Raw genomic sequence first — 25,317 nt, forward strand, 5'->3', positions numbered from 1 at the left:
TAAATAAAAACTAAATAAAAAGTCAGATATGATGACGAAGACTGTGACTAATATAACGGACACGTTAGTCAACGAATAAAAATAAGACGAACATATTAGGGAGGGACGAATGGAGAAGAGATCCCATCAGAATTACTTTTTTTGTGTGACAAGTTGGGAAGAAATCCAATCAAAAGTTAGTTGCCAACCGCCATAAAGAAGAAGAAGAAAAAGTCCAATCAGAGCGAGTCTCGTAGAAGCAGCCTTTTTGCAGCAGTCATTTCAAAGGGCGGCAAATGACTTAAAGAATTAGCCTAAAGAAATGTCAGAACTGGGAAGAAAAAGAAGAATTGATATCTGGTCACACTTTACTTATCATACTAATGAAAACAAGACCACCTGCCAGCCGTGTGGAGCCAAAATAACTGGAAAAAACACGACAAATTTGAAACGACTTTTGCAGTCGGTGCATCCAGAGATACATGCGAAGGTAAGCATACACGTTATTTTATCACATAAACCACTGTGTTTGCGCTAAACTTGGAATAAAATAGAAGCTAAATTAAACCACCAGAATTCACGTGGATGTGTTGTTAGCTATTTTTTTACAGTCTATGGTTGTTAGCCTAGAAGCTATCATGAGCTTCGGTTCGCTAGGCAAAACATAAAAAGTTTGTTTTGGGGCACTGATGGCAGTCAGGATTATCTCTAACTAGCCAGCTATAAGATAGTATTGTTCAGTCCATGTCTATAACATGCTTTAATTGCTACTTGGATAATTTCAGTGAATGTTTTTAAGGTAAGATGAACGATAAGATCATTAACCTTTACTGTGATGGAATAAAATAGAGGGGGGGGAAAAACAGAATTCATGTGGATGTCTTGTGAGCCTAGAAGCTAATATGCTTCGGTTCCTTCCGTTCGCTAGGCAAAACGTTAACATAAAAGGTTCGTTTTGAGGCACTGATGACAGTCAGGATTATCTCTAACTAGCCAGCTAATATTGTTCATTTCAAGTCTATAACATGCTTTAATTGCTACCTGGATAATTTCAGCGAATATTATTAAGGTAAAAGGTGAACTATAAGGTCATTAAGCGTTACTGTTCAGTGGGATGTTGGTTACTAACGGCATCGTTTACGAGCCCGCTAGTTTAACACAATCTCCGTGGAAACTAGACTTGATTACTTGATTCACAACTTGATTCTCCCTTTATTCTCCCTCACAGATACAGAAGACGTCTGATGACCATGGGCCAAGGGGAAATAAAGCTAGTGCTGCTAGTGCAAGTTCAACCCAGCAGCAGACTATCTCTACAGCTTTCCAAAGTTCTTCAAAGTACAAAATGGAATCAAAGGAGCAACAGACCAAGGAGCAGGCCATAGCCAGATGGATTGGACGCACAGGTTTACCACTCACAACAATTGAAGACGAGGACTTTGTGCAAATGATGGAGATAGTAGATAGGAGACTAGCAATTCCAAAGAAAACTAAAATTAGCAATTTGATTGAAACACAATATGAACATGAAAGACAAAAATTCAAACAGAGACTGGCTGCTGCCCGGAGAGTATCCATTGGCCTTGACTTGTGGACAAAAAAAGGACTGACCGCCTCATTCCTTGCTATTAGCGCATGCTACTTTTGTGTTGAACAAATCAAACCTGCACACATATTGTTGGCCCTTGAACAAGTAGCTCACCCACACACTGCACTGTCTATTAAGGCATGTGTGGACGAATGTATACAAGAGTGGGCCATACCGAAGGAGAAGATCCTGACGGTAATAACGGACAATGGAAGTAACATGGTGGCAGCCTTTAAAAACACCACAGCAGAAGAAACCAGCTCTGAGGCTGACTCCCCTGGGTCCGAAACCGCGATGGAAAGTGACTCTGAAATTGATGACCAGCGGTGAGCCATGTTTAGTTTATTATTTTACATTATAGTCAATTATCACATGAATGATGTCCCCCCTGCCACACACTACGTATATACAGACCCACACCAGACACTTTATTAGGTTTAGACTTATTTGGTTGTCTTTTCTTGTTATTAGGTACCATCATGTCGACATGGAAATGGCCCGGACGCCGTGCGTGGTGCATACCATACAACTTGTGGTCCACATGTTGCAGAAAGAAACAACTGTCAAAAGAGTCCTCGATAAAGCAAGGTCTGTGGTGAAGCTCTTTCGCAAGTCCTCAGTTGCAACACAGAGGCTACTAGACCAGTGTGGTGTCATTGTTGTAAATGACTGCCCCACACGCTGGTCAAGCACATTCAACATGGTCACACGACTCCTCACAGTCAAAGATACTGTCTGTCAAATCACAAATGACATGGGATGGGACAGTTTGCTTACTAGTGAGTGGCAAAAGCTTTCATCATTGCGTGACCTACTGCTTCCTTTTGCAGAACACACTAAAACCCTCCAGAGTGACACCACATCTATGTCCCTAGTGGTTCCTGCCCTCTTTGATCTGCTGAGCCACCTAGCTGACTTTGCAGAGAACAGCCGGTACAGAGACCTCGCCACTCTTGCAGAGAAAATGAGATCAAATCTGAACCTGCGTTTTGCTTGCCTCTTGGATCCAACCGATGAAAAGTTCTCACCACTTGCAGCAGCTGCCTGCTTTGTCAACCCAACTGTCTGTGAAATCCTTGTTAATGTTGATGTAGCTGATGGAAATATCCAGGAACTGCTGAAACAGGCAGAAGACTATGTGGTCAAATGCACTTTCCTCCCACACACAAGACAGGAGGACCACCAGTCTGACGATGATGCAGAAGAAGTCATTGAGGAACCAGAACCAGCGCCATCTTCAAAGCAGCCGGTGTTTAGGTTCCTCTCAAAATGCCGCACCACAAGACCTAAACAGAAAACCTCCACAACCAGCGTCAGGCAGCAGATCATTAAGTACAAGGAAGAACTTTCACATCCCATCACTGAGGACACAGGAACAGACTTCTGGCTGGAAAAGAGTGACAGTTTTTATCACAGTTTAAAACCTTTTGCTTTGGACTTGTTGGCTATGCCAGCTTCTCAAGCTTTTGCAGAGAGAGTATTCAGCATCACAGGTGACCTCACAAGAGGACGGCGCAACAGAGGAAGGGTCAGCTTGGAGCGAAGTGCTTTCCTTAAAATGAACAGAAACAAATAGAACTGTTGTATTCACTGCTATTTACAGCATTACAGCTGTAGCAGTATATGCACAACTTAGAGTTTCCGGTCTGGTATTTGTTTTGTTTTTTGTTTAATATGAGAGCAGAGAGATTTTTCTTGTTCCATGCAATAATGGCATTACAGCTGAGCATGTAATTCACTTGTCTTGAGTTGAGCTCCTTGATACTAGCTCATTGATACTACTTCGAATTATTAACAGAAGAATATTTTGTTTTGTGTGCAATGACATTTCAACCAATGCATATTTTCTTTTAGGCTACATATGTTTTGTTTTTCCTTTTCAAATCTAAGTGATTTTGCTCACAATGCACAGAGTAATAGTTGATGACTAAGAAGATGATGCTTAGTTACAGAGTTGTGTGCTTTTTAGTTTAATGTGATATTTACCTGTATTTTAAATGCTGAGACAGCACAGCAGGGTGTTTTTTTTTTTCATTTACTTGAACATTAAGGAGTATTACAGCCAATACATCTTTTATTCTACTTTTGAGAATTCTTGTTGATTTTGTAAGGCATTGTAGCCTAACAGTAATTTAAGTTATCTTGAGGTACAGTACGTGAACGTTATCAGTAGTGCATTTTCTGTATCTACCTTGTGCAATGGCATTACAACCAATAGTTGTATTATTATTTTTGAGAATTGCACTTTATTTATTTGTTTATTTTTTTTGAGTTAGGTGATTTATTCTTTCAAGATGAAAGACAATATTATTGAAATAGATGTCATATGCAATACATATCATTCAAGGAGAATGCATATCTTTTTCAGGGAGCATGTATATTTTTCAGGGAGAGCAGGCCTTATGCTAACTTTATTTGAGATTATCTTTTGTGAAAAAGCCATGGTCAGTGTTTTTGACATTAAAAGTAAAATAAAATACATGTTTTGTTCTGTTAAATCTCTGTCTGTATTGCATATTCAAACCTTAATACCATTCCAATTCTGGTGAAACATTTATTCAACGAAGTCCACGGTAGATTTAGTCGACTTATCTGCTATTAGGTGGTCTGCTAAAACTAGACTAAGACTAAAAGACTTAAGACTAGACTAAGACTAAAACTGATGATATTTAGTCGACTAAAACTAGACTAAGACTAAAAGATTTCAGATGACTAAAATATGACTAAAACTAAACGGTCTGTTATTCAAAAGACTAAGACTAAGACTAAATCAGAATTTACTGTCAAAATTAACACTGGTCACAACTTAATTAAATCATTTCTTAAATATGAATGTATTTATGTTGTGTTTTTTGGTCCTCTATGTTTCTGAAGCCTCTGGAAGCTGAAGGTGCTGGAGGTGCTGGGAGTCCTACAGCAGGAGACAGGTGGAGGAGGGTTTGGCTTTGAGCATGCTCATGAGGTTCAGGTTGAGACCGGCCGGGTTGAATTCCTGAAGGTCTGATCCAGAGCTCTGCTGGCCGTCCTGGCTCTTCTTTGCCCTGGAGGAGACCCGGTACTGGGCCTTGACGTTCCTCAGAGGATTGTATTCCGGACTGATGACCTCTGGGTAGTGGAACAACTCCCTTATGACAGAACCCTGCTGGGAAAGTGCCACAAAGCCGTTCCTGAAGGTCACCATCCTGATGACGGGGGAGTAGATGTACTGGACATACAGCAGGTTTCCTGACAGGAAGAAACAAGAAAATACAAACAGGTGAGTGACAGCGTCTTTACTTCAAAGACTGATAATCACATTGAATAGTAATTTTTAGTCATGTAAGAAGATTTCTGTATTTATTTATTTTTTCCCCTTAATGTCATCTTCAGTGGACCTAGAGGCTGTGGTCCGCTGTTTTAGCAGCTGTTAACTCAAAGGGTTGGATCCAGATGGTTTTTCAGTCATCTAATCTCTCTACAAAGCCACCAGACTCCACTGACAAAACAGTAGTTTTACCTTTGCAGAACATGGGGGTTATGGGTGTACTGTTGCACTGATTAGTTTGTTTGTTTTATTGTGTGACTTTTCTGGACCTTTTCCTACAAAACACATCTTCCAGGTTCACATACACGACACGTACAGTAGCTAGTTCTGACTTATGACCACAGTCCTGTGCAGTCCTGCTTTACCTCCGTATTAATTCAGACATTTCAGTCACAGGTGCCCTCATGAAAGTGGAACAATGTTGAAAGCTCAAGCAGCAGTAAATAGTAGGCAATCAGTGAGCAGGAAAGTGACAGGCTACTGCTAATTGACAGAGGGCTTCTGTCAAGCATGTTACAAAATATGTCAGCAGAGCCGTAAGAGCTGCCACTGGTTAGGAGGAAACACTCCAAGACCTTTATTTCAGAAATAGTTTAGGAGTGTGTTGGATCAGTGTGTACCTGTAGCGACGTCCCACACTTTCACTGTTCTGTCCTGGGAGCCAGTGAAGACGAACTGGTCGCTCTCAGAGAAAGCAGCGGAGAGGACGCCTTCGAAGAAAAATCCCTGAACATCAAGAAAACCAGTTAGACTGAAGAGCTGAAGAGACTGTGACACTGTGGTTTTACACATTATTTGAGTTATATTAGGATTTAAAAGCAGATATAATGTATTTTTAGAGTATTTATTAATGTACCGAATTTGACAAAAACTCTAACTCATTCTAAGAAGCATTCATAATATGCTTTTGTATTATTAAATAATGAATGACAACAATATACAGGATAGTTATAAATATATTATGTCTTCATTTGAGAAGTTCAAATGAAAATATACAATTTTTGACAAATACTGTATGTTCTGCCCTTAATATACATTTCTAATACATGTTTGTCATATACAGCTCAGGAAAGAATTCAGAGACCACTCCAAATGTTTCTTAAATCTTTATCTCTACATGTATGGCAGCCATTCCAGTGTCTGTTGAATTTCAACACAGAAAATAATTCTCAGTAGTTTATAGAATACAAAAAAAATAAATTAAAATAATTTAACTCAAAGACAGAGTAACAAAACAAGAGAAAATGATAATGCTGAAGTGGTCTATTAATTTTTTTGCGGCTGTATGTGTCCACTTCACTCTGTTGTGGCACCACCTATTGATAGATAATTAGCACTACTGCACTCGAGTTGCTTTGACTGCATCGTCTGTGAGTACTATTGTCAGACAAACTGTGGTGTCCCAAGGAATAGATTGTTTGCCAAATGTTTACGTTTGTATAAATGCAGTGAGAATTCCAAGTGGCTAAGCTAATTAGCAGCTAGGCTAATTAGCGTATCAGTATTATGTGCCGTAGCTCATTGTGTGTATTATTTTGTTCATTCAGCTCGTCAGTCGGGCAGTTAATAACAGTTTGATATGTCTGTATTGTGTTTACAGTTTCACCAATTCATTAAACTTCAGGGAAAGCTGACATTTAATAATAGTTAAACGTTTATTTTCTTGCTGTTTTTGTTTATAGTAAATCTATTATTATTCAGGGTTATTATTAAAGGTCACGTATTATACTGTTTTTCAATAATATATTGTAGTTCTCAGATATATTCAAAACATGATGATTATAGCTTGCCATAACCCCCTTCTATTTCAGCCTTGTTCCTAAAGTGCTGATTCTGTGTCTGTAGCTTTAAATACTAATGAGCTGCTGCTGGCCACGCCCCTTTGCAGACATGTTTCTGGCTCTCCGCCCCCCACCCGAGCAGCTCCAGGGTAACGGTGAACAATGCGGAGGATCAGCATTTCACAATCTCCACCAGCAGAAACTCAGCCAGCGGTGCCGGATTGTTGCAGACTCAAACAGCACAGCGCCTTCTTAGACATCCTGCTAAATACACGGACACTATGGGTACGGTCGAATTGTCCAAAAATCAGCTCCTCTCGCCTTCTCCTATCCACTATTCCTTGACCCCTGTGAAACATCACAGGGGTCAAGGAATAGTGAATAGGAGAATTCAAAAGGACTTAGGAAAAGAGAATTCGACTGCACTTAACTATCCTATTTATGATGAGCCAGTGTACGTTATTAATGTGCGTCTGCTGTGGGGAACTACAGGACTACTGAAAGACTCTAGAGACTCTGCACCGTGCTCTGATGGTGATGTTTATGCTTTATGAACGTGGACAACAGAGAGACATATATTCTTAATTAGGTTGGAGTTGTACAGAAATAAAAAAGTAAAGTGATACTTATACTTGTCACCCCTGTAACAAACACTGAGAAATGTGGACTTTATTTGATAATTTATTTGATAATAAATATATATATATATATATATATATATGAGGATGTGGGTTTGTTCCCATGGACATATACTGAAAATGTATCACTGTACTTCACTTAAATTAAAAGTGTATGCTGAGAAAAAAATATATATTACTGCAGTGGCTTAAAACTTTGGATCGTGATTTACTGACAAAGGAAAAAGTGTGTCCTGAGGCTTGACCAGTTGAGAACCACTGCTCTAGAGGATTCGAATAACACTTATCATGTCTGCCACTAAGGGACTTCTGGGGCCTTTCACTTCATCAGGAGCCTCTCTTAGCTAAACTGATATTTTGACCGTAGCCATAGAGAGATGCTGCGAGAGGGGGTTCAGGTAAGAGGGGGGCGGGGGCTCTCAGTGATTGGTTGTTGCTAATGCTGTACAAACCAACAATGGTTAAAAAGATTAATTTTACGTCACGTACGAACCGATACCTAACTCACCCAATTTTTGAGCGGCTTTCCCATACTTGGATCAGTAGGGAAAGAGAGACAACCTTTTTTGCTGACAATTTCTGAGTCTCTTAACACACAGAGGAGATAATATTTTTGTATATATTAAAGACATTAAAAAGTGTATTTTGCATAATAGGGGACCTTTAAGTTAGTTAAAGTCGTTTTTATGCTTTATTTTGAAGGCATCTTTGGCCCCTGGTGTAATTGTATATTGGAGACAGGTAGGTGTGGGAGTTGAGCACCAGTAGGCATATGTTTTAACCACAGGGTGAAACAAGCATGCCATAGGAGAGTCAAAGGGCAATTACAGGAAACCTGTTCATTGTATTTTGTTCATCTTGGTACATGCAAATAAATGCATAAACGGATATTCTGGTCTGGACTTGGATCATTCCCTGCATCAGATTCACTAACTGGTGCCTCAGCGGCAGTTTTACTTTGGAGTTCATTTTCTGTTTTATATCTTTAGGATTTTGGCCACTGAGGTGAGGTTGCCGATTGCATGTGTTAATCCATTGATGTCAAACAACAGTAATTCTGACCTTGTACTCCATGGTGTGGTCCAGCACCAGTGGACTCAGGGCCCACAGTCTTTGGACTGCATCCTCGGAGCCCACCAAGGCGTGGGTCCCCCAGTTACTGGCCGTCACACAGGTCACTCTGCTGCGGTGAGGCTCCAGGCTTGAGCTGCTGCCATTGCTGAAGTCGTGGAGCTTCACCTCCCCGCAGGTGGTCCCGTACAGCAACCTGCGATCCGACAGCAGGGCCATGGAGGACAGCGGCGCTTGGAGCAGAGACAGGGGGAACCTCTTCAGGGGCCCCTCCACGGTGGGGAAACTGTCTCTGTTATTGATCTCGAACAAACACACAGAATCCTTGTAGGCCACCGCCATGTGCTTCTCCTTGGAGCTGACCGCAATGCAGAGCACCCTGGAGAGGCTCTCTGGGGGGGGGATGCAGAGTGTCTCCTGGGGCAGGGACAGAGGGTAGATGAGCACCGTGCCGGTGGTCAGACCGCAGAGCAGCAGCCGCTTGTGCTGGGCTACTTCCAAGCAGCAGACCTCAGCAGAAACCGCATAACACCCGGACAGAGAACCTGCAGGGAGATCCGGGGGGGTCAGTCTCCACCTGTAGAGGGTGCTTTACAAACACTGACACACACCTGCTTTAATTGCTTCAACATGATGACCACAGGAATTCATGTATAAGATTGATATTAATCGTGAATAGATGTAAAAGCAGAATGTGCAGTTGTAGATTGGTAGTGGTATTTCTAACATTTAACCCTTTATTGTTTGGTTTGCAAAAATACTCAATATAGTGAGAAATAATTTAAATAAAAAAGTAGTGTGACAAATACTAGCTTACATTACTTGAACATGATAACTGTACTTGTTAAGGTGCTGGAGTTAAATAAACTTTTATAGACAAGGGCATAAACTAGTACACCCCTCTGCCCACTGACCGGTGTTGTTGTTCCAGCTGAGGACTGATGTGCTGCTCTGCTGCCGGACGTAAAAAACCCGGTCTGCGTCTTCAGTGACGGCAACGTGGGCGCAGCTTGCAGGAATGGTGGCGGTGGGCTTGTGGCGGGGGTCATATTTCAGACTCCACAGATGGACGCCAGCAGCTGTCTTTGAGGCTGAAAGCACAAAGCCATGATACAGAACCACAGAATTGACGGGAGAGTCTGAGCCACTCAGAGTGTCCAACAATGCACCGGTGGTCACCGACCAGATCTGTAAAAGAAAAAGATCGCCCAGAAAAAAAAAGCATGTGAAAACTGCCTCAGTAGAACTGTAGACTCTCCTCAAATTGTTTTTTAAGATGTAATTTAAAGCAGCTGGGTTGTTTTTGATTGTGGAACATCTTGACGTATTTACTGTAGAATAAAAAGCTGAAATAATGTGTACTGTGTAGCAGATTGATGGCTTTTACTGTGGAATAAATATATGGGGAGCGTTTGCTGTGAGGCACCTTCAGTGCCTTAAGCAGTCAGGGGCTTTTCCTGTAAAGCAGGGGAAAGACTTTTACTGTGATGCTGCTGCACAGGCTTTTATAATAAAGCAACTGGAAGGACTGTATTCAATGTAGCTCTGAGGGCATTCATTCCAACTGTGTAGCAGCTACAAGAGTTGTGAAATAGCAGAAAGGCTGGGTTTGCTTTTACATTGAGGCAGCTTCGGGGATTTTACTGTGGTGCATGAAGAAAGCTTTTAATTTTTGGGGAGTATGAGGACCCAACTTTGAAATAATTTGATAAGCTTGACCTGTGACACAGCTGGGGAGATTTGACTGTGAAGCAGCTTAAAAGCTTTTACTTTGAAGTCGCTGCACAGGCTAACCAGTAAAGCAACGTGGAGGATTTTAGTATGAGGCAAATTTGGGGCCTTGACTCCGACTGTGAAGCGTGGATTTGACTACAGGAGGCCTTACTGAGAAAACGCTGCCAGCACATGTTTACCATCTACATCTACTGTAAGTTAGTGAGTTACTCTGATGAGTTGGTCGGCAGCTCCGGAGGCGAGCACCCGGCAGTCTGAGGAGACGCAGGCAGACAACACGCTGTCATCGTGCTGGAGTTCGAGGAATCTGTCCACAGAGTCTCCGTCGATGTTAAAGAGGCTCAGAGTCCGATCACTGCCTGTACAGGACACACACAGTATTGCTTCTTTCACTCTGAGAAATTCATCAAAAATCTTTTTTTAAAGAAATGTCCCTATTAAATCTCATTTATATAGAGAAAAAAGACTTACCAAGCAGTCTTTTTTTCAGTATTTCTATGTTATTTATGTCATTAACAGTCCTACCTGCTACCAGTACTTTTTCATCTTCAGTCACTGAAAGCAAAGAAGGAACCAGAGGAAACTTCACTGCTATGTGTCTCCCCATCAAGGAAATCTGCAGACAGGAAGGTAAATACCATCATCATGAGTTTTGAACATGTGTAGCAGATGTAAATGATACATACTGGCTGATAATAATGTGACTGGGCTGGCCTCCCCCCACTGGTTCATACTGGCTGTTGCCTATGAACTGTGGATCAGGAAGGATTCAGAATATTTACTTCAGTAAAATCTAATAACTCACTTAAAGAAAACCTGTAACAAGTAAAATGTTACTTCAGTACATTAAATATGTATGTTAGTATAATAAGAAATGTATTTAAAGTATCAAAAGCAGAAAAATGTCCAAGGCAGATCATCAGATCATTATTTAAAATCAGGATTTGAATGTTTAATGTTGTAGTTAGACGAGGTGGAGCTAATTTTACTACTGATTATTTTATTTTGTATTTATCTGCCGATTCATTTCTTTTGGTTTGAAAAAAGAATCAAATAAGTGAGAAATGCCATCTCAATTAAAACATAATAGTACAGTATTAAATATACAGATAAAAAGAACATGTATTCATCCATCCATCCATCTTCTCCCGCGTATCCGTCAGGGTCGTAGATTTAGCAGCTCCAGCAGAGAGCCCCAAACTTCTCTTTCCCTGGCCACATCAACCAGCTCTGACTGGGGGATTCCAAGGCGCTCCCAGGCCAGCAAAGAGATATAATCCCTCCACCTGGTCCTAGGTCTACCCCTCGGTCTCTTCCCAGCTGGACGTGCCTGGAACACATCCCTAGGGAGGCGCCCAGGTGGTATCCTTACTAGGTGCCCGAACCACCTCAACTGGCTCCTTTCAACACGAAGGAGCAGCGGTTCTACTCCGAGTCCCTCCCGGATGACTGAACTTCTCACCTTATCCCTAAGGGAGATGCCAGCCACCCTGCGGAGAAATCCCATTTCGGCCCGTGTATCCGCAATCTCGTTCTTTTGGTCATGACCCATCCTTCACGACCCTAGGTGAGGGTAGGAACGAAAGTGGCCTGGTAGATAGAGAGCTTTGCTTTCTGGCTCAGCTCTCTTTTCGTAGAAATGCATAGACGTGAGCCCCACCAGATCCAACTGGTAACGCTCCACCTCCCGCATAAGCTCCTTCCCCCCCAGAGAGGTGACGTCCCACATCCCCAAAGCCTGCTGCCCGGGTCTGGTCCGTCGAGACCCTCTGCTTTCACAGCCACCCTTCTGGCAGCGCACCCACCCCATCGCTGCTTCCAGTAGGTGGTGGTCCCACGGGACGGAGAAACGGAGGTGTTGCCCACGTTGCTTTTTTAGGCTGTGCCCGGCCAGGCTCCCTGGCAAGCCCGGCCACCAGACGTTCTCCGATGAGTCCTCCTTCTGGGCCTGGCTCCAGAAGGGGACCCCGGGCTTCCTCCGGGCCGGGTATCCTCACTTTCATGTTTGTTTTCCATTGGGTCTTTTGAACCAATCTTAGTCTGGCCCCTTACCTGAGACCAATTTGCCATGGGAGACCCTACCAGGAACACAAGGTTCCAGACAACACAGCCCCCAGGTTCATTGGGGCACATGTATTCATATTTAATCATATTCAAATAAAAAACTATTAAAAAAAGCAAGTTACAGCTGCTATCACGCAGGTTGCAACAGTGTGATCTGCGGAACTTTCCACACATGGACACAGAACTTAAGCGTCAGGGCAAAGACTGTGCGGAGCTTGAGAGTGCATGTTATGATGATGAAGTGCGAAGCATCTTGTCAGAATTTGACAGGCGCTTTACTGACTTTGCATCCATTGAGCCTGTTGTCAGTTTTCTCAGTTTTCCATTTGGGGAAAATATAGATGTGGATTGTATAACGTCCAAAGTGGCATCACTCTTCAACCTGGATAGCGGTGCTATTGAGAATGAGATCCTCACACTAAATAATGACATTGAGCTCAAATCAAGAGCTACACCTGACACAAATGTCCAATTCTGGAATCTAATGCAGAAAGAGAAGTACCCCAACCTCAGACAAACTGCAAAGAATTTGACTGCTCTTTTTGGATCAACATATTTGTGTGAGTCTGCCTTTTCACATATGAAAATCTGGCACTCAGCTCCTACTGTCCGGACTATGAGAGACTAGCTTCCTCCTCTCAGTGCCAGAAGTCCCACTAAGGTAGAGAACCACTTTTCCAACTTAAACTAGGCATTGTATTAATTGGGTTGTATGTTGTTGTGTTGTTACAGGCCAGTCCTAGGCCTACTTGTGCTTATTCTTTGCCCGACGTACTTTTACTTCAATAAATGTATTATTATTGTTAAAACTTGATCTTTGTGTCAGAACATTGTGTTATTATATAGGTGCACAATTAATTGTGGCTACGCTATGGCTTTCGATATGGCTTGGTAGATCTCGACACACTATCAACTTTAAAAGTAGATCTTGGTTCAAAAAAGGTTGGGCACCCCTGCGTCAGAGCCTGTTAACTTTGTCAGCTCTGGTAACGTTGTGAGCTCAGCTAGCTTGGTCAGCGCCACCAGCCGCCGCCTGCTTGGCCCCCCCATCTCTGTGTCAGCGTGTGACGTCAGGGATGAGAGCCGTGTGGAGGCAACCCCGGATCTGAAGGTGAGTGTGTTTTCTTCACCGGGCCAACACGGCGGGGCTGAGCAAGAGGCGCCTCTCCCAGCCCTGAGTTTGATGTATCCCCGCCGCCCTCTGCGATCGGGTCGTTGGAGGATGAAGCGAGGGATGAGGCTACATCATTATTAGTCTTAGCCTCCTCGCAGCCCTTTCGGTCGGGGCCCCGCTCACTCAACGTTACGTGGAGTGGGTGCGGCTATGCAGCCCGCTCCCCGCTTGGTTAAACAGGACGTTACGGAGGGGCTATGCCCTGCAGTTCTGCCGTCAGCCCCTGCCTTTCCGCGGCGTAATTCAGACCTCACTCCATCCCCGCCGAGAGGGCAGCTTTGGAGTTGGAAATAGCGGCGCTCCTTCAAAAGGGAGTGATATCGAGAGTTCCCCAGACGGAGGAGCGGTCAGGGTTTTTCTCCCCATACTTCCTGGTGCCCAAGAAGTCGGGGGGCACGAGACCAATATTGGACCTGCGCGTACTGAATGGCTACATTACGCGGAGACCTTTCTGCATGTTGACGTCCAGACAGCTCTTGGAATGCATCCAGCCGGGCGAATGAATGACATCCATAGACTTGACCGACGCATATTTCCACGTTCCCATTCTACCCCGTCACAGGAAGTATCTGTGGTTTGCGGTGTGAGTCAGAGCTATCAGTACTGTCGGCTCCCCTTCGGTTACTCGCTGGCTCCACAGACGTTCTCCAAGTGTGTGGAGACGGCGCTGGCACCTCTCAGAGAGAGAGGGGTGAGAATCCTGACCTACATCAACGACTGGTTGACTCTCGCAGCGTCCAGACGGGTGGCGGAAGCCCACACAGCGCTGGTCATCCAGCACATCACACAGCTGGGCTTCGCCATCCATTCCAGGAAGAGTACACTGCAGCTGACTCAGCAGATGTCTTACCTGGGACTTATTCTGTACAACCACGCTATGACTGCACGACTGTCAGAGCGGCGTGTGGAGGTAGTATTACAGCTGACCCAACGCATAGGGTCCATGGCCTCAGTGACAGCGGGATGTGTCATGTCACTTCTCGGGATGATGTCAGCAGCCCACCCGGTGGTAGGTCTGGGACTGCTGCAAATGAGAAACCTTCAGCGTTGGTTTGCAAGACTCCGGTTACACCAGAGTCGAGACAAACAACGCAGGCTTCACATCCCCCCAATAGCGCGGAGGGGCGTGGCATTCTGGGGCTCTCCCAGCTGCCTCCGCGGGGGAACGCGGCTGGGCTGCGTCACACACTATGTCCAAGTCTTCACGGACGCGTCTCTCATCGGGTGGGGCGGCACCCTCGATAAGGCCAGTGTGGGAGGCATGTGGACGGATTCCACCCACCACTGGTTGGAGCTCACGTCGGTGCAGAAGGTGCTGCTCCACTTCGCCCCGCAACTGAGTGGAAGCATGTCATGGTGAGATCGGACAACACCACAGTGGTGGCATATCTCAACAGACAGGGGGGTATCAGATCCCCACGGCTACACAGAGTGGCAGCAGCCATCTTACATTGGGCAGATCGCCGCCTCTGTTCGTTGAGGGCCCGACATATCCCAGGGTCACTCAACACGGGGGCGGACAGGATGTCCTGGGGGGGGCCACTCGAGGAGGAGTGGTGCCTATCCGCAGACATAGTGACACAGATATGGCAGCAGTTAGGGCAACTGGTGGCCGATCTGTTTTCAAGCAGGGAGAACACTCAACGCACTCTTTGGTTCTCCCTGAGGGCAGAGGACTGGGCGTGGATGCACTAGCCCACCAGGTTTGGCCCACCGGCCTTTTGTACGCTTTCCCGCCCCCTCACGCCTGATGATGCAGTTGCCTCACCGGGTCCGGACGCAGCATCTGTCCGTTATTGTCGTGGCTCCGGAGAATCCGAGAGCCAGGTGGTTCCCGGACCTGATCCGACTAGCAGGGACGGGTCTGTGGCCGGTGCCGGACCTTCCCTCAGCTCTGTGGCAAGCTGGGGGCGCCATAAACTCCAGTTCTATGAGTATGTGCGGAGCCCTCTAACTACAAGCCCAGCTGATCCTGGTTGTTGTTGCTGAGTGTCAAGGGAGACGAGCAACGCAGTTACTGGGGTTTTATAGGAGAGGATGCTACCGCCTGATCGGGCGGAGAGTACAGTCAATCTTTCTCAGTTGCCAAGGCGGAGCCTTGAGAGGGTAAACCAATAGCGAAGCACATACTCATAAAACTGGAGTTACATCCAGGTAACTACTATTTTCACCACATGAAATCAATATGCTTAAAAGTTAACTTAGGCAGAACAAAGATTAAATAAATACAAGCGATGCTTCTGCTGGGGAGTCAACAGGTAGGATGCATTTTCACTGACGTTAATGAGCGTCTGCATTTTTAACCAGCCTGCCGTTTCTCACGTGTTCCTGTTACGGGATTTCCTACTTCCTGTTTTAGCTCAGTAAACAAACGTCAAAATAAGAGTCTGCATGAAACCAAAGCCCGTCTACGGAAAGCCCCTTCACTCTCTATTCACCCCCATTGTACCGAATTTGGCTGCAGTTCACCTAGGGGGCGATCGCGGGCGAGTGCAGAATACATGGACCCCTATGGAGCTAGGCGGCTAGCTACATCATTCTCCTAGCATATCGTCTACAAAATCCAAAATACTACTGTGGTTTCCGAGAGGTCGACAGGGATTTTTCGTCAAAAGTGGAATAATCTGGGGGTCATAGCCTTTTGTTTTCTTACAGGTTGGGCAGTTGCGACCCAGGTTCTGCTAGCATCTGGCTAATGAAAGCCGATTGGTCAATGAAGAACTCACGACTGGTTACGACCGAAGAATACGCTTTGTGGTACCTGTCCACAGAACATCAACAACGCTCTTAAGGTGCCAACCGCCGTTAAAAGAGAAGAAGAAGAAAGCTCTTAAGGAGGACTCTGAAAGGACATTACAATCGAACTTTTTTATTTGATTATGGTCAACTTTGGATGTACTGATCCTACCACACACATACATTGTATTGTAAAAATAAATTTGAAAGTTAACTGATTACGAGCATGTGTTTGTTTTCTTACCTTGAGCGTATGTTCGATATTGCTACCTTAAGGATAAATCCCGCTTTCTAGAACATTAAACATTAAACATTCCGTAAAAAAAAGTTGATTAAGATAAAGATGCCGCGTCAGTGTGCTGCAATTAATTGCAAAAATTCTCAAAAAGGACTGTCCTATTTCAGCTTATAATCAATAATAATAATATATAATCAGTCAATATTAAAAGTTCTCTGGTCCCACGGAGCCAAATCAGCTGCGATCGTATGCAGCTGTTGCTGCGAGGGAAAGGAAAGGGAAGGAGAGACACAAGGTGCCGTAAAGCAATTTATCACGCATGACGTCATCCGATTTACAAAAACCTAATTTTAGTCAAAATCAAGCGAATATAAAATACTAGCTATGTGTCGTTTGTGAGGATTATCCATTCCATGTTTAAAAAACTATAGCAGTGATTTAAAAAAAAATTATATCCAAAGAAATGTAGGAATCTATGGGTGGGGCGCCATAGGACCACATTCATTCTGCACTGGCCCACCAGCGCCCCCCAGGTGCAGTACCATACCGGAACGGTTTTGAGAGTGAACGTTCTCGTCAATATTAAAAGTTCTCTGATGAAACTGAAAGTATACAAAATTAAATGCATGAAAAATAAACTTAAATGCCTGAAGGGCAGAACAGATATTTTGTATGTACTATTGATATTTATGGATGTTTAGGGAATTTTCTATGGGCCAAACTATTACAGTATAATAGTTATTTTTACATAGAAAGAAAGTGTCACGATTGCAGGGGTTATTATTTCCGCTTGTGTGGCATACAGAGCCATCAGTGGGTTGATATACCTACATTATTATTAATTACATGTTTAACATGATTAGCATTTAGTTCAGCTCATGCTCAGAGTGTGGTGAAAATTGTCTTGTTTTTTCTGATAAGGGATGGTTGGTTGGTTTATTGTTTGAAAAATGTAGTTATCTAGCAGTATGCAGTGTCTAACTCCGACCAGCAGACGGCACGTTCGCTACACTGTGTTCGGGGACAAGGAAAGTCTCGCGTGAATACGTTCAGAGAACGAAAACACACTTTAGTGAAGTTACTGTGTGTGTGTGTGTGTGTGTGTGTGTGTGTGTGTGTGTGTGTGTGTGTGTGTGTGTGTGTGTGTGTGTGTGTGGCGAACTGTGATGATAAAATACATATTTTTGCTCTTTGCAGAACAAAATAAAAGACTTTCAAATTAAATGTGTACCACGCTACACTCAAAATTACTTCAGACATCCAGCTCCCATGTGATACATTTAGCACAGCACAACGAGAACGGCAGATGGCGAAAACACACCTGATAGAGGAATCCTTCTTTAGAAACCAAGAACACTTTCCCACGTTTTGGTAAGTTAACAGATTTAGAGAAGGTCACACTTCTCTGAAAATGTTCCAGCCGAGTTTCAATCGTCCCATTGACAGGTTGAGATATTCTGACGAGACCAGAATGACACAGAGAAACCACTGATTCTCCCAGAACTCCCAGCACCACCGACCCGTCACCATTGCTGCTGCGGAGGAGGAGCTCAGCCCCGTCCTGCTGCCACACCTTCACCTGAAACAGCAAGAACTCTGATCCAAACACAATCCTGGATTGAACTATAAGTAGTAGGCTAGTACGGTTTTTAAGGGTAAATGCAATGGGCAGAAGTAAAAAGCTAACATTAGGCTATAAACATCAACATCACAGGGCTTTGCATCAGTACCCCTAAGCTAAGTGGACACCTGTTAGCTGCAGGTTGTAATGGCAGGAACCTTTGCCATTTACATGATTAGGGTAATACATTTCATGTGTTATGTCATAGGGTTAAATTGCAAAACTCCTAGGCTTGTGTTAACCAAAAATTCCTTTAAAAAACGTTGACTTCAGGGGAACCAGAAGTGGTAAGATGCTGACTCATTGACGGGCTCTAGGACTCATTCCTGCACCACACTATTGGCTTTTATTATGGTACCTGTGTTCTGGTGTAAATAAAGATCAGCTGTTCAGACAGATGTAGGAGTACTGAGGAAGGGGCGGGGTCAACAGGAATGGCCTCTTGGATGCAGAGAAGTTGTTGGCCGTTCACCAGGCTCCACCTCCTCAGAGAGCCATCGGCTGCCACTGAGAGGCAGTGGGCGGAGCTGTTAACCACCTTGACGCACAGAACCGCACCTAGTAACAGATTAGGTTATGAATATTTATATTAATAATAACTTTATATCCCTCTTACTATTCTGACCAAAGAATGACCTGTGTGTCCTAGCAGTGAGTGTACAAGCTGTTGGTCAGCGAGGCTCCAGACAGCCACCACGCCACCATCTGAACCTGCAACCAGAAGCTCCGCCTCCACATCGATGTCCACACAAAGCACACCTGAAACCAAAAAAAAAAATACGACAGGTAAAACCTCCTCACAATACTATCACTCAGCTGCAAGCAGTGTTAGCTCAGTGTTATCTCATGTAGCTTTGACTTACTCACTTACTGTTTCCATCATTTCGGAGACCGAACGCTAGACAAACAGCTACGGATACATTAGAAAAAATAAAACTAAACTAAGTAACAACGGACAGCTGGAGGTTCGTTGTCAAAGGATTTATACTTTAAAAATGAACAGATGCTAACTAAAACTTTTAACTCCTACAGTTTGAAAAAACCCTGTTGTTTATTGTAGTTTGTACTAAATGTTTTAGATCTACTCTATCTAATTTGATGCTGCTTTTAGAGTAGCAACGTAATTCCCTGACCTCCCTGCAGTCCGGTCAGCGTGTATTGTAGCGCCCCCCCTGGCTGCTGCAGGAAACTGCACTTGGGAATGAGGACGGGCTCGGGGCGCGTCAGTAACCCTTCCTCACATTGGCCACACAGCCGGCCAATCACAGAGGGAAAAGGCTTAGCCAAGGAGCAGAGTCTGGCCAACAGCTCAGTGTAAAACAGAGACATGTCTGAAACAAGTGGGAAAAACAAATTACTGCATTTGTGCAATTTATGAATTAACATTTTAAATTAATTTTGTTATTTATGAGGTCAAATTCTAAAGAAGACAAACTATGATCAGAAACAAAAAAAAAATATGAACTTATAACTTAATATTGACACAGATAGCTGACCCATGTGACCGTCCAGGAAGTCCAGACTGGCTTTGATCAGGAGCAAAGCGTCTCGGAGCAATCTGGTCTCAGTGCAGTCCATGTACTGGGAGCACTGGTCCAGGTCCTGGATCACACTGGACACCCCACACACCCTGCTCTTACAGTAAAGCCACTCAGCATTGCCTAAAAAATGGTTGCACATTTATATATTTATTTATTTACTGAGCTGGTTTTTACAAATTAGGCTTACAAAATGCTGCTGCTACTACTACTACTTGAAATGTTTATGTGTAAGTATTGAGAGTGACTCAACATGTTTTAATGCGTTATTTTTCTTTCAGTACTATTACACCCAAAACAATGTTATAGAGAAAAATTGTATTGAACATTCTGATGTTTTATTAATCTTCTTTATTTGGTTATTTAATACAATGAACAATGATTATAGTCAAATAAAACTTGCTCATACATTTAAATAATGGCAAATTAAAAAAAGAGTTTATAGCAATGAAAGAAATGTGTTTATAGTTTATATAATTATATATAATATTATATATAGTGCTTTTATACTATTAGTGTTATACTTTTATCAATCAGATCATTAGGTTTTAATGTTCATAATCTGTTTTATAAATGCTTGTTTAATGCTACTTCAAGCTTTATGATCTCACTTACTAATTTAATTTGTAGTATGAAAGCTGGGTTTGTGTTGTCTACTCAGTAGCTCTATGGAACAATAAAGCTAACACAATATTTGTATTTGTACTGAGCCTCTTCACACATCTTACCGATGACTTCCTGTCGCAGCTCCTCCCACAGACCAGCATGCAGCAGATGATAGGGCAGCTCCTGGAGCTTTCTGATGTTGACCAATCCTGGAGCAAACCACAGCGGCTGGGGCGGGACCTGACGCCATAAAGCAAATCAAAATACACCATCAATAGTCAATCCTCTGCAGAGGAAGGTACAGAAAGGTCAAAGGTGGTCAGTGAAGTCAACGACTGCTGCCAAAATAAAAATCTAACACAACATTTCATCAAAATAAAAAAGAGATAACTATTTTTGTCAGCTTCAGCACAGTGACTAAGTAGGACAATCTATTTTGTGTTGTTTGTACCTTTCTATCAGAGAGGAGCAGCGACAGACCCTGCAGAGCCACAGGCTTCAGTTTTCCCGACCACCGACCCAGGAAGTATTCTGCTAGGATCCTGAGGCTACGCCCCCGCCGCTCTGATGTCAAATAACGAGCTGAGGCTGCCTCACACAGACGCCTGCACACACACACAGACACAGACACACAGACACACACACACACACACACACACACAGACTTCTTTTTAACTTTTTTCACTTGAACCATGTGAACCTTTATCTGATTGTTTTCTTCTTCACCAGTTGTTGAAGCTGATGGCAGCGACCCCCCTCATCCAGCGCTCTTCCAGCTGATCCTCGAGGTCGTGTCTTAGTCGAGCCCAGAGAAGAGGAGGCAGCCGGATTAACGTTGTGGATGGAGGTAGGGAGTACTTGTACACCTCACTGAGGATGTCATCATCGAGAGACATGACATCACGGAGTTCAGCTTCCAGCACACCTTCCCTGAGGAGTTGGTTTTCATGCGTTTTAGTCTTGCAAGGTTCCTTTGACTATATATTTAAATGACTTAATATCATTATTGTTAGTTTGGATGTTTTGTAGTACTAAGGTACACAGGATATGGTTTGACATAATTCACTTCTTCTACATGAATTCAACTGGAGGAATCATTGGTTATGCATTCCTTCTCATTCAAATTCAACATACCTTTTAACTAATTGCTATAGATAATTATTACATATAGAACAAAAAGGCCCCTTTTGCAGAACAATGGTGACATTGGCAGGTACATTTTATTTGAATTAATTCACCCTGTATTATGGTAAAACATGTGCTTCCAAACCTTTTCTTCAGGGATGTTATTCTGATTATGGAAAGTATGAAAATGTAAACACTTGGGTGTCTTGATTTTGTGCCCTGTGTTTGCAGAATACTATAAGTTCTCCACCAATGTAAATAAAGAATAAGGTCCTTACAGCCATCAAATAGCTTAATTTCAATCCATATTTTCATAAAGAAGTTCCCCCACCTTTCCTTCATAAGCGGCACACACTTTGAACAACCACCCATACTCGCTTAATGTCTATAGCGTTACTGTTACCTGCAAACAAACACATCTATACTGCTTATAAAGCACAGCTCTTAGCTAGGTTGATAATTAGCACTAGCGTACAATATTAACAACAACAAAGAGTTACATGACCCTCTCCTTACCTTGCCAGAGCAATGTACCCTAAAGCCCCGCCCACTAGCTCCTTCCCATGTTTCTCCTCCAGCATCAGGAAGAGCTGTGACATCACTTCCTGTGTGTTGTTGCCTGGATTTGTTGCTGCGAGCGGGGTGTAGGACAACCACCGTTTGGCTGCAGACAGAATCAGTTTGAGGTGCAGAGGACAGCCGGTGGTCTCAAAGCTCTGCAGCACAGCGTCACTCTGCTCAGGCGTCAAAGTTCGTTGAGATGCTTGCAGGTATGACTCCATCATTTGTCTCCCTTCATCACGAGACAAACGTTTCACTTCAAAGAAACTCCTATGACTATTCAACTTTAGCCGCATGTTAGCAAACGCCTCACTGTTGGTATCCATGGAAACCACCAGGTGGACATTGGGTGGGAGAATTGCGGGCATCCAGCGGAGTTTGTGAGCATGGTGAAGGTCTGAAAGATGATCCACAGCATCAAGGATGATGAGCAAAGTGTTCCCCTGCTGCGACACCTCGGTGAGGACGTTCCAGAAGAACTGGAGCAGCTCCTGGTGATTGTTGGCTGTCAGAGGTGAGGGCGGAGCCAAACCCCAGGCCAAACAGATCTGGAGGCAGATGCTACATAGGACATTGTCAATGTGGGGTCTGTTAGGATGATGTGCTGAGAGCAGCCTGATTACCACAACTGCCTCGGCATCAAGAACGCTGCGAGTCTCCTGCGCTACTTTGGACAGCAAAGCTGTCTTCCCCATCCCAGCAGCCCCATGTACCACCAGGGGGCCATGAGGGACATTGGTGGACTCCCACATGGCACAACAGAGTTTACCCAGAAGGCTTTCCCTGCCGTAGAGAACCCTGCATAGCTCGGTACTCATGGAGACATGCCATCCAACCTGTTCAACCCAAAGGTCTGAGATGGTCTCCTTTTCTTCATCAATGCTTCCCCAAATCTTCCTCCTCCTCCCCTCTTCCTTTAAATCAACCACCTCTCCAATCCTGGCCTTCATCTGCGACACAAACTGCTCGCAGAAGATGTCCAGGTACCGAGCATGCTCTTTACGTTTGGGGTCAATGCTTCCTTTGCTGAGCTCTACACAGTTCAAGTTGAGAATCTTCTGCTGCGTGGCGTATAGGTGGGATCTGAGGTCGGTAAGGAGTCCCTGAGCTTCTGCATCCAGCAGGCCGTCTGCAGACAGGTCCATGTATTTTGCGAGACGTTTAGGACCGTCCTTCATCTGATGGCGGGGAATCTCTCGCACAAAGAGCAGAGCCGATGGTTCGCTGCTATCCTTCCACAAACCCTGCTCAAATTCTTGCTCTGTGACTGTGGACAAAAACAGAGAGACTCTCAGTTCTAAAAAATACATTCAGTCAATAAGTGAGAAAATGTGAGGCGTCTGACCTGATTTGAAGAAGTGTTGTTTCTGCTCGGCTGTGATGTCACCGGCCGCCTCTGCGTCTGCGGCGGCGGAGCGCAGAAGCTGCAACAGTTTAGTCTCTGTGAAGCGCCAGGAAAGGAGGCTGTTGTCCCGCTGCGCTCCACTCTCAGGCTGGAGGTCACCAAAGTGGGGGAAGTGATCAGTGATTGGCTGAAGTACGTAGGTTGGTGGGACCGCATTGTTGTCATTTAGGTACCACTGATTTAGCTGCTTGACACCTTCAGGATTTTTTGAGAGTTTGGACAAAAGGACTTCAAATTGCTTCTCCGGGACAAGTCGAGGAAGCGCTCGGTAGCCATACCGGTTCCCCAGCAGTGCCTTTTGAGCCCAGACATAAAAATAGAGCAGAAGATTGAGCTGAAAGATCGTCCGGGATAAAAGGATTAATCACATCGTGCCAAGTTTATCTGTACTCATAATAATAATATGAGGGGGGGAGGGGCTTAACATATATAAACCTCCGGCCACCAATGGGGGAGTCTGACGGTGGCTGTAGAGCAGAGAGGTATCTGTGAAACACTTTCTGAAAGATGTATACAGCCCCGGAAAAAAATAAGAGGCCACTTCAGCATTATCAGTTTCTTTTGTTTTATTTTTTATAGGTATGTCTTTGAGTTAAATTATTATTTTTTTTTTTCCCTATTGTTTTCTATAAACTACTGACAACATTTCTCTGTGTTGGAATTCAACAGACACTGGAATGGCTGCCATACATGTAGAGATAAAGATTAAGAAAAAAATGGAGTGGTCTCTTGGTTTTTTCCGCGGCTGTATATGTTTTTTTATACCTTTCCATTTTTGGACTGGACATCAGTGTAATTTAGACTTTTCAAAATGTTTCTGTAAATAAAAGCACATAAAAATATATGTTTTTACGACTCAAGTCCTCTTATTCATTTTCTTACTAATGTCACACACACTTTATGTAACAGAGGACATGGGACAAAAAATAGTATTAGCAGTCCTAGATCAAAGGGCATCATATCGTTAACAATCGAACACAACTAAATAGAAATGTTATTGAAAATTAATATTACAAAAAAATTGCAATCTACAAACAATATTAAAAAATATGCTGTTCAATTTCGTATTCTTACAGGAATGGAAAGCTGCATGAGAGAATGTAGATGTCATGATGGTGTGAGTTGGGGAGGTGAGAAGATACAGACTGGACATGCTGATGCAGACAGAAACTAATCAGTGAAAATATGTCCTAAAGAATTTGAACCACAAAGAAACATGTGACCTCAATTTAAAACAAACCCTGCTGGGCCTTTCACAGATCTTTGATATGATCAAACAAGATGGTAAAAATCTGAATGATAATATAAGTAGGATGAGACACACACGATGAAAGCTGGACCAGCTGAGATCCTCTTGGAGGTCTGGATCTCCTGCAGGGAGATCTTGCATGCCTCGTGGTCTCCGGACGGAACGCTTCGAATTCCCCAACGCAGATCCACTACCTTAACAGGAAGTGACCCCAGTGAAAAATGAGCATTTACTATTTACTGAAACTACATACATTGTATATCATATTATCAGTTACTGGATTTCTGGAAACAGACCTCAAACACCAGTCCAAGACTGCGACAGAAAGCAAGGACTTCTGGGTAAGCCTTCTCCAGCAGGGCTTTCCGCTCAATGCTCATATCTGACCAGAGAGATATATTGTTAGGTTGGGCTGAATGATTTTGAAAGAACATTTTCTCAGAATTATTTGACTGATATTGCAATTGCGATATCGATAATGCAGTGAATGTGATTTTTTGCATTATTTTCTTTGAAAAATATTTAATCATGGCATGATTTTCTAAAGAACAGACAAAGATTATGTAGTCTGTGACATCCATGCAGCAACATGAATAATAATTCCAGAATTGTATTTTGACATAAACATTTCACAACTTTAAAAACTTTAATTTAGCCCCAACATGTTCCTGTTGGTGCCACACACACCTGCCACATACATACAGAAGAAGCAGTCCTGGATTTGGTCAAAGAAGATAATGTAGGGTCATAAACATGAGGTAACTCTGACCTGTGAATGTGGAGCTGATGAACACTCGGATCATGTTGGAGCTGCTTCTGTTCCTCGACGCTCCATCTGTGCGTCCTCTCAGGATGTCATGCAGGCTGACATCGCGTCCTGCTGCTGCTCGGCTTTCTGCCATCAT

General features: G+C 43.7%; 2 protein-coding genes across 3 annotated transcripts; one reads left to right on the forward strand and one right to left on the reverse strand.

Annotated features, from left to right (window-relative positions):
* On the forward strand, positions 1-4,065 carry LOC134869531 (zinc finger BED domain-containing protein 4-like). Of its 2 annotated transcripts, XM_063891224.1 has the most exons (3): positions 1-1,893; positions 2,039-2,155; positions 2,398-4,065. In XM_063891224.1, exons 1-3 carry the CDS (start codon positions 1,776-1,778, stop codon positions 3,141-3,143), a joined length of 981 nt encoding a protein of 326 aa, XP_063747294.1. In that variant the 5' UTR covers positions 1-1,775; the 3' UTR covers positions 3,144-4,065. The 2 variants fall into 2 exon arrangements, with proteins under 2 accessions (XP_063747294.1, XP_063747293.1); XM_063891223.1 differs by having other exon boundaries at positions 2,039-4,065.
* nwd1 (NACHT and WD repeat domain containing 1) lies at positions 517-25,317 on the reverse strand. The gene is made up of 19 exons (XM_063891585.1): positions 25,182-25,317; positions 24,709-24,794; positions 24,490-24,606; positions 23,104-23,497; positions 21,714-23,025; positions 20,799-21,002; positions 20,524-20,677; positions 20,195-20,312; positions 19,425-19,589; positions 19,062-19,259; positions 18,565-18,687; positions 18,287-18,486; positions 17,629-17,886; positions 10,621-10,711; positions 10,306-10,454; positions 9,276-9,549; positions 8,353-8,906; positions 5,492-5,597; positions 517-4,792 (listed from the first exon to the last, which is right to left on the reverse strand). Exons 1-19 carry the CDS (start codon positions 25,315-25,317, stop codon positions 4,479-4,481), a joined length of 4,953 nt encoding a protein of 1,650 aa, XP_063747655.1. The 3' UTR covers positions 517-4,478.

Source organism: Eleginops maclovinus, chromosome 9 (assembly GCF_036324505.1).
Source record: "Eleginops maclovinus isolate JMC-PN-2008 ecotype Puerto Natales chromosome 9, JC_Emac_rtc_rv5, whole genome shotgun sequence".
NCBI classification, from domain to species: domain Eukaryota; kingdom Metazoa; phylum Chordata; class Actinopteri; order Perciformes; family Eleginopidae; genus Eleginops; species Eleginops maclovinus.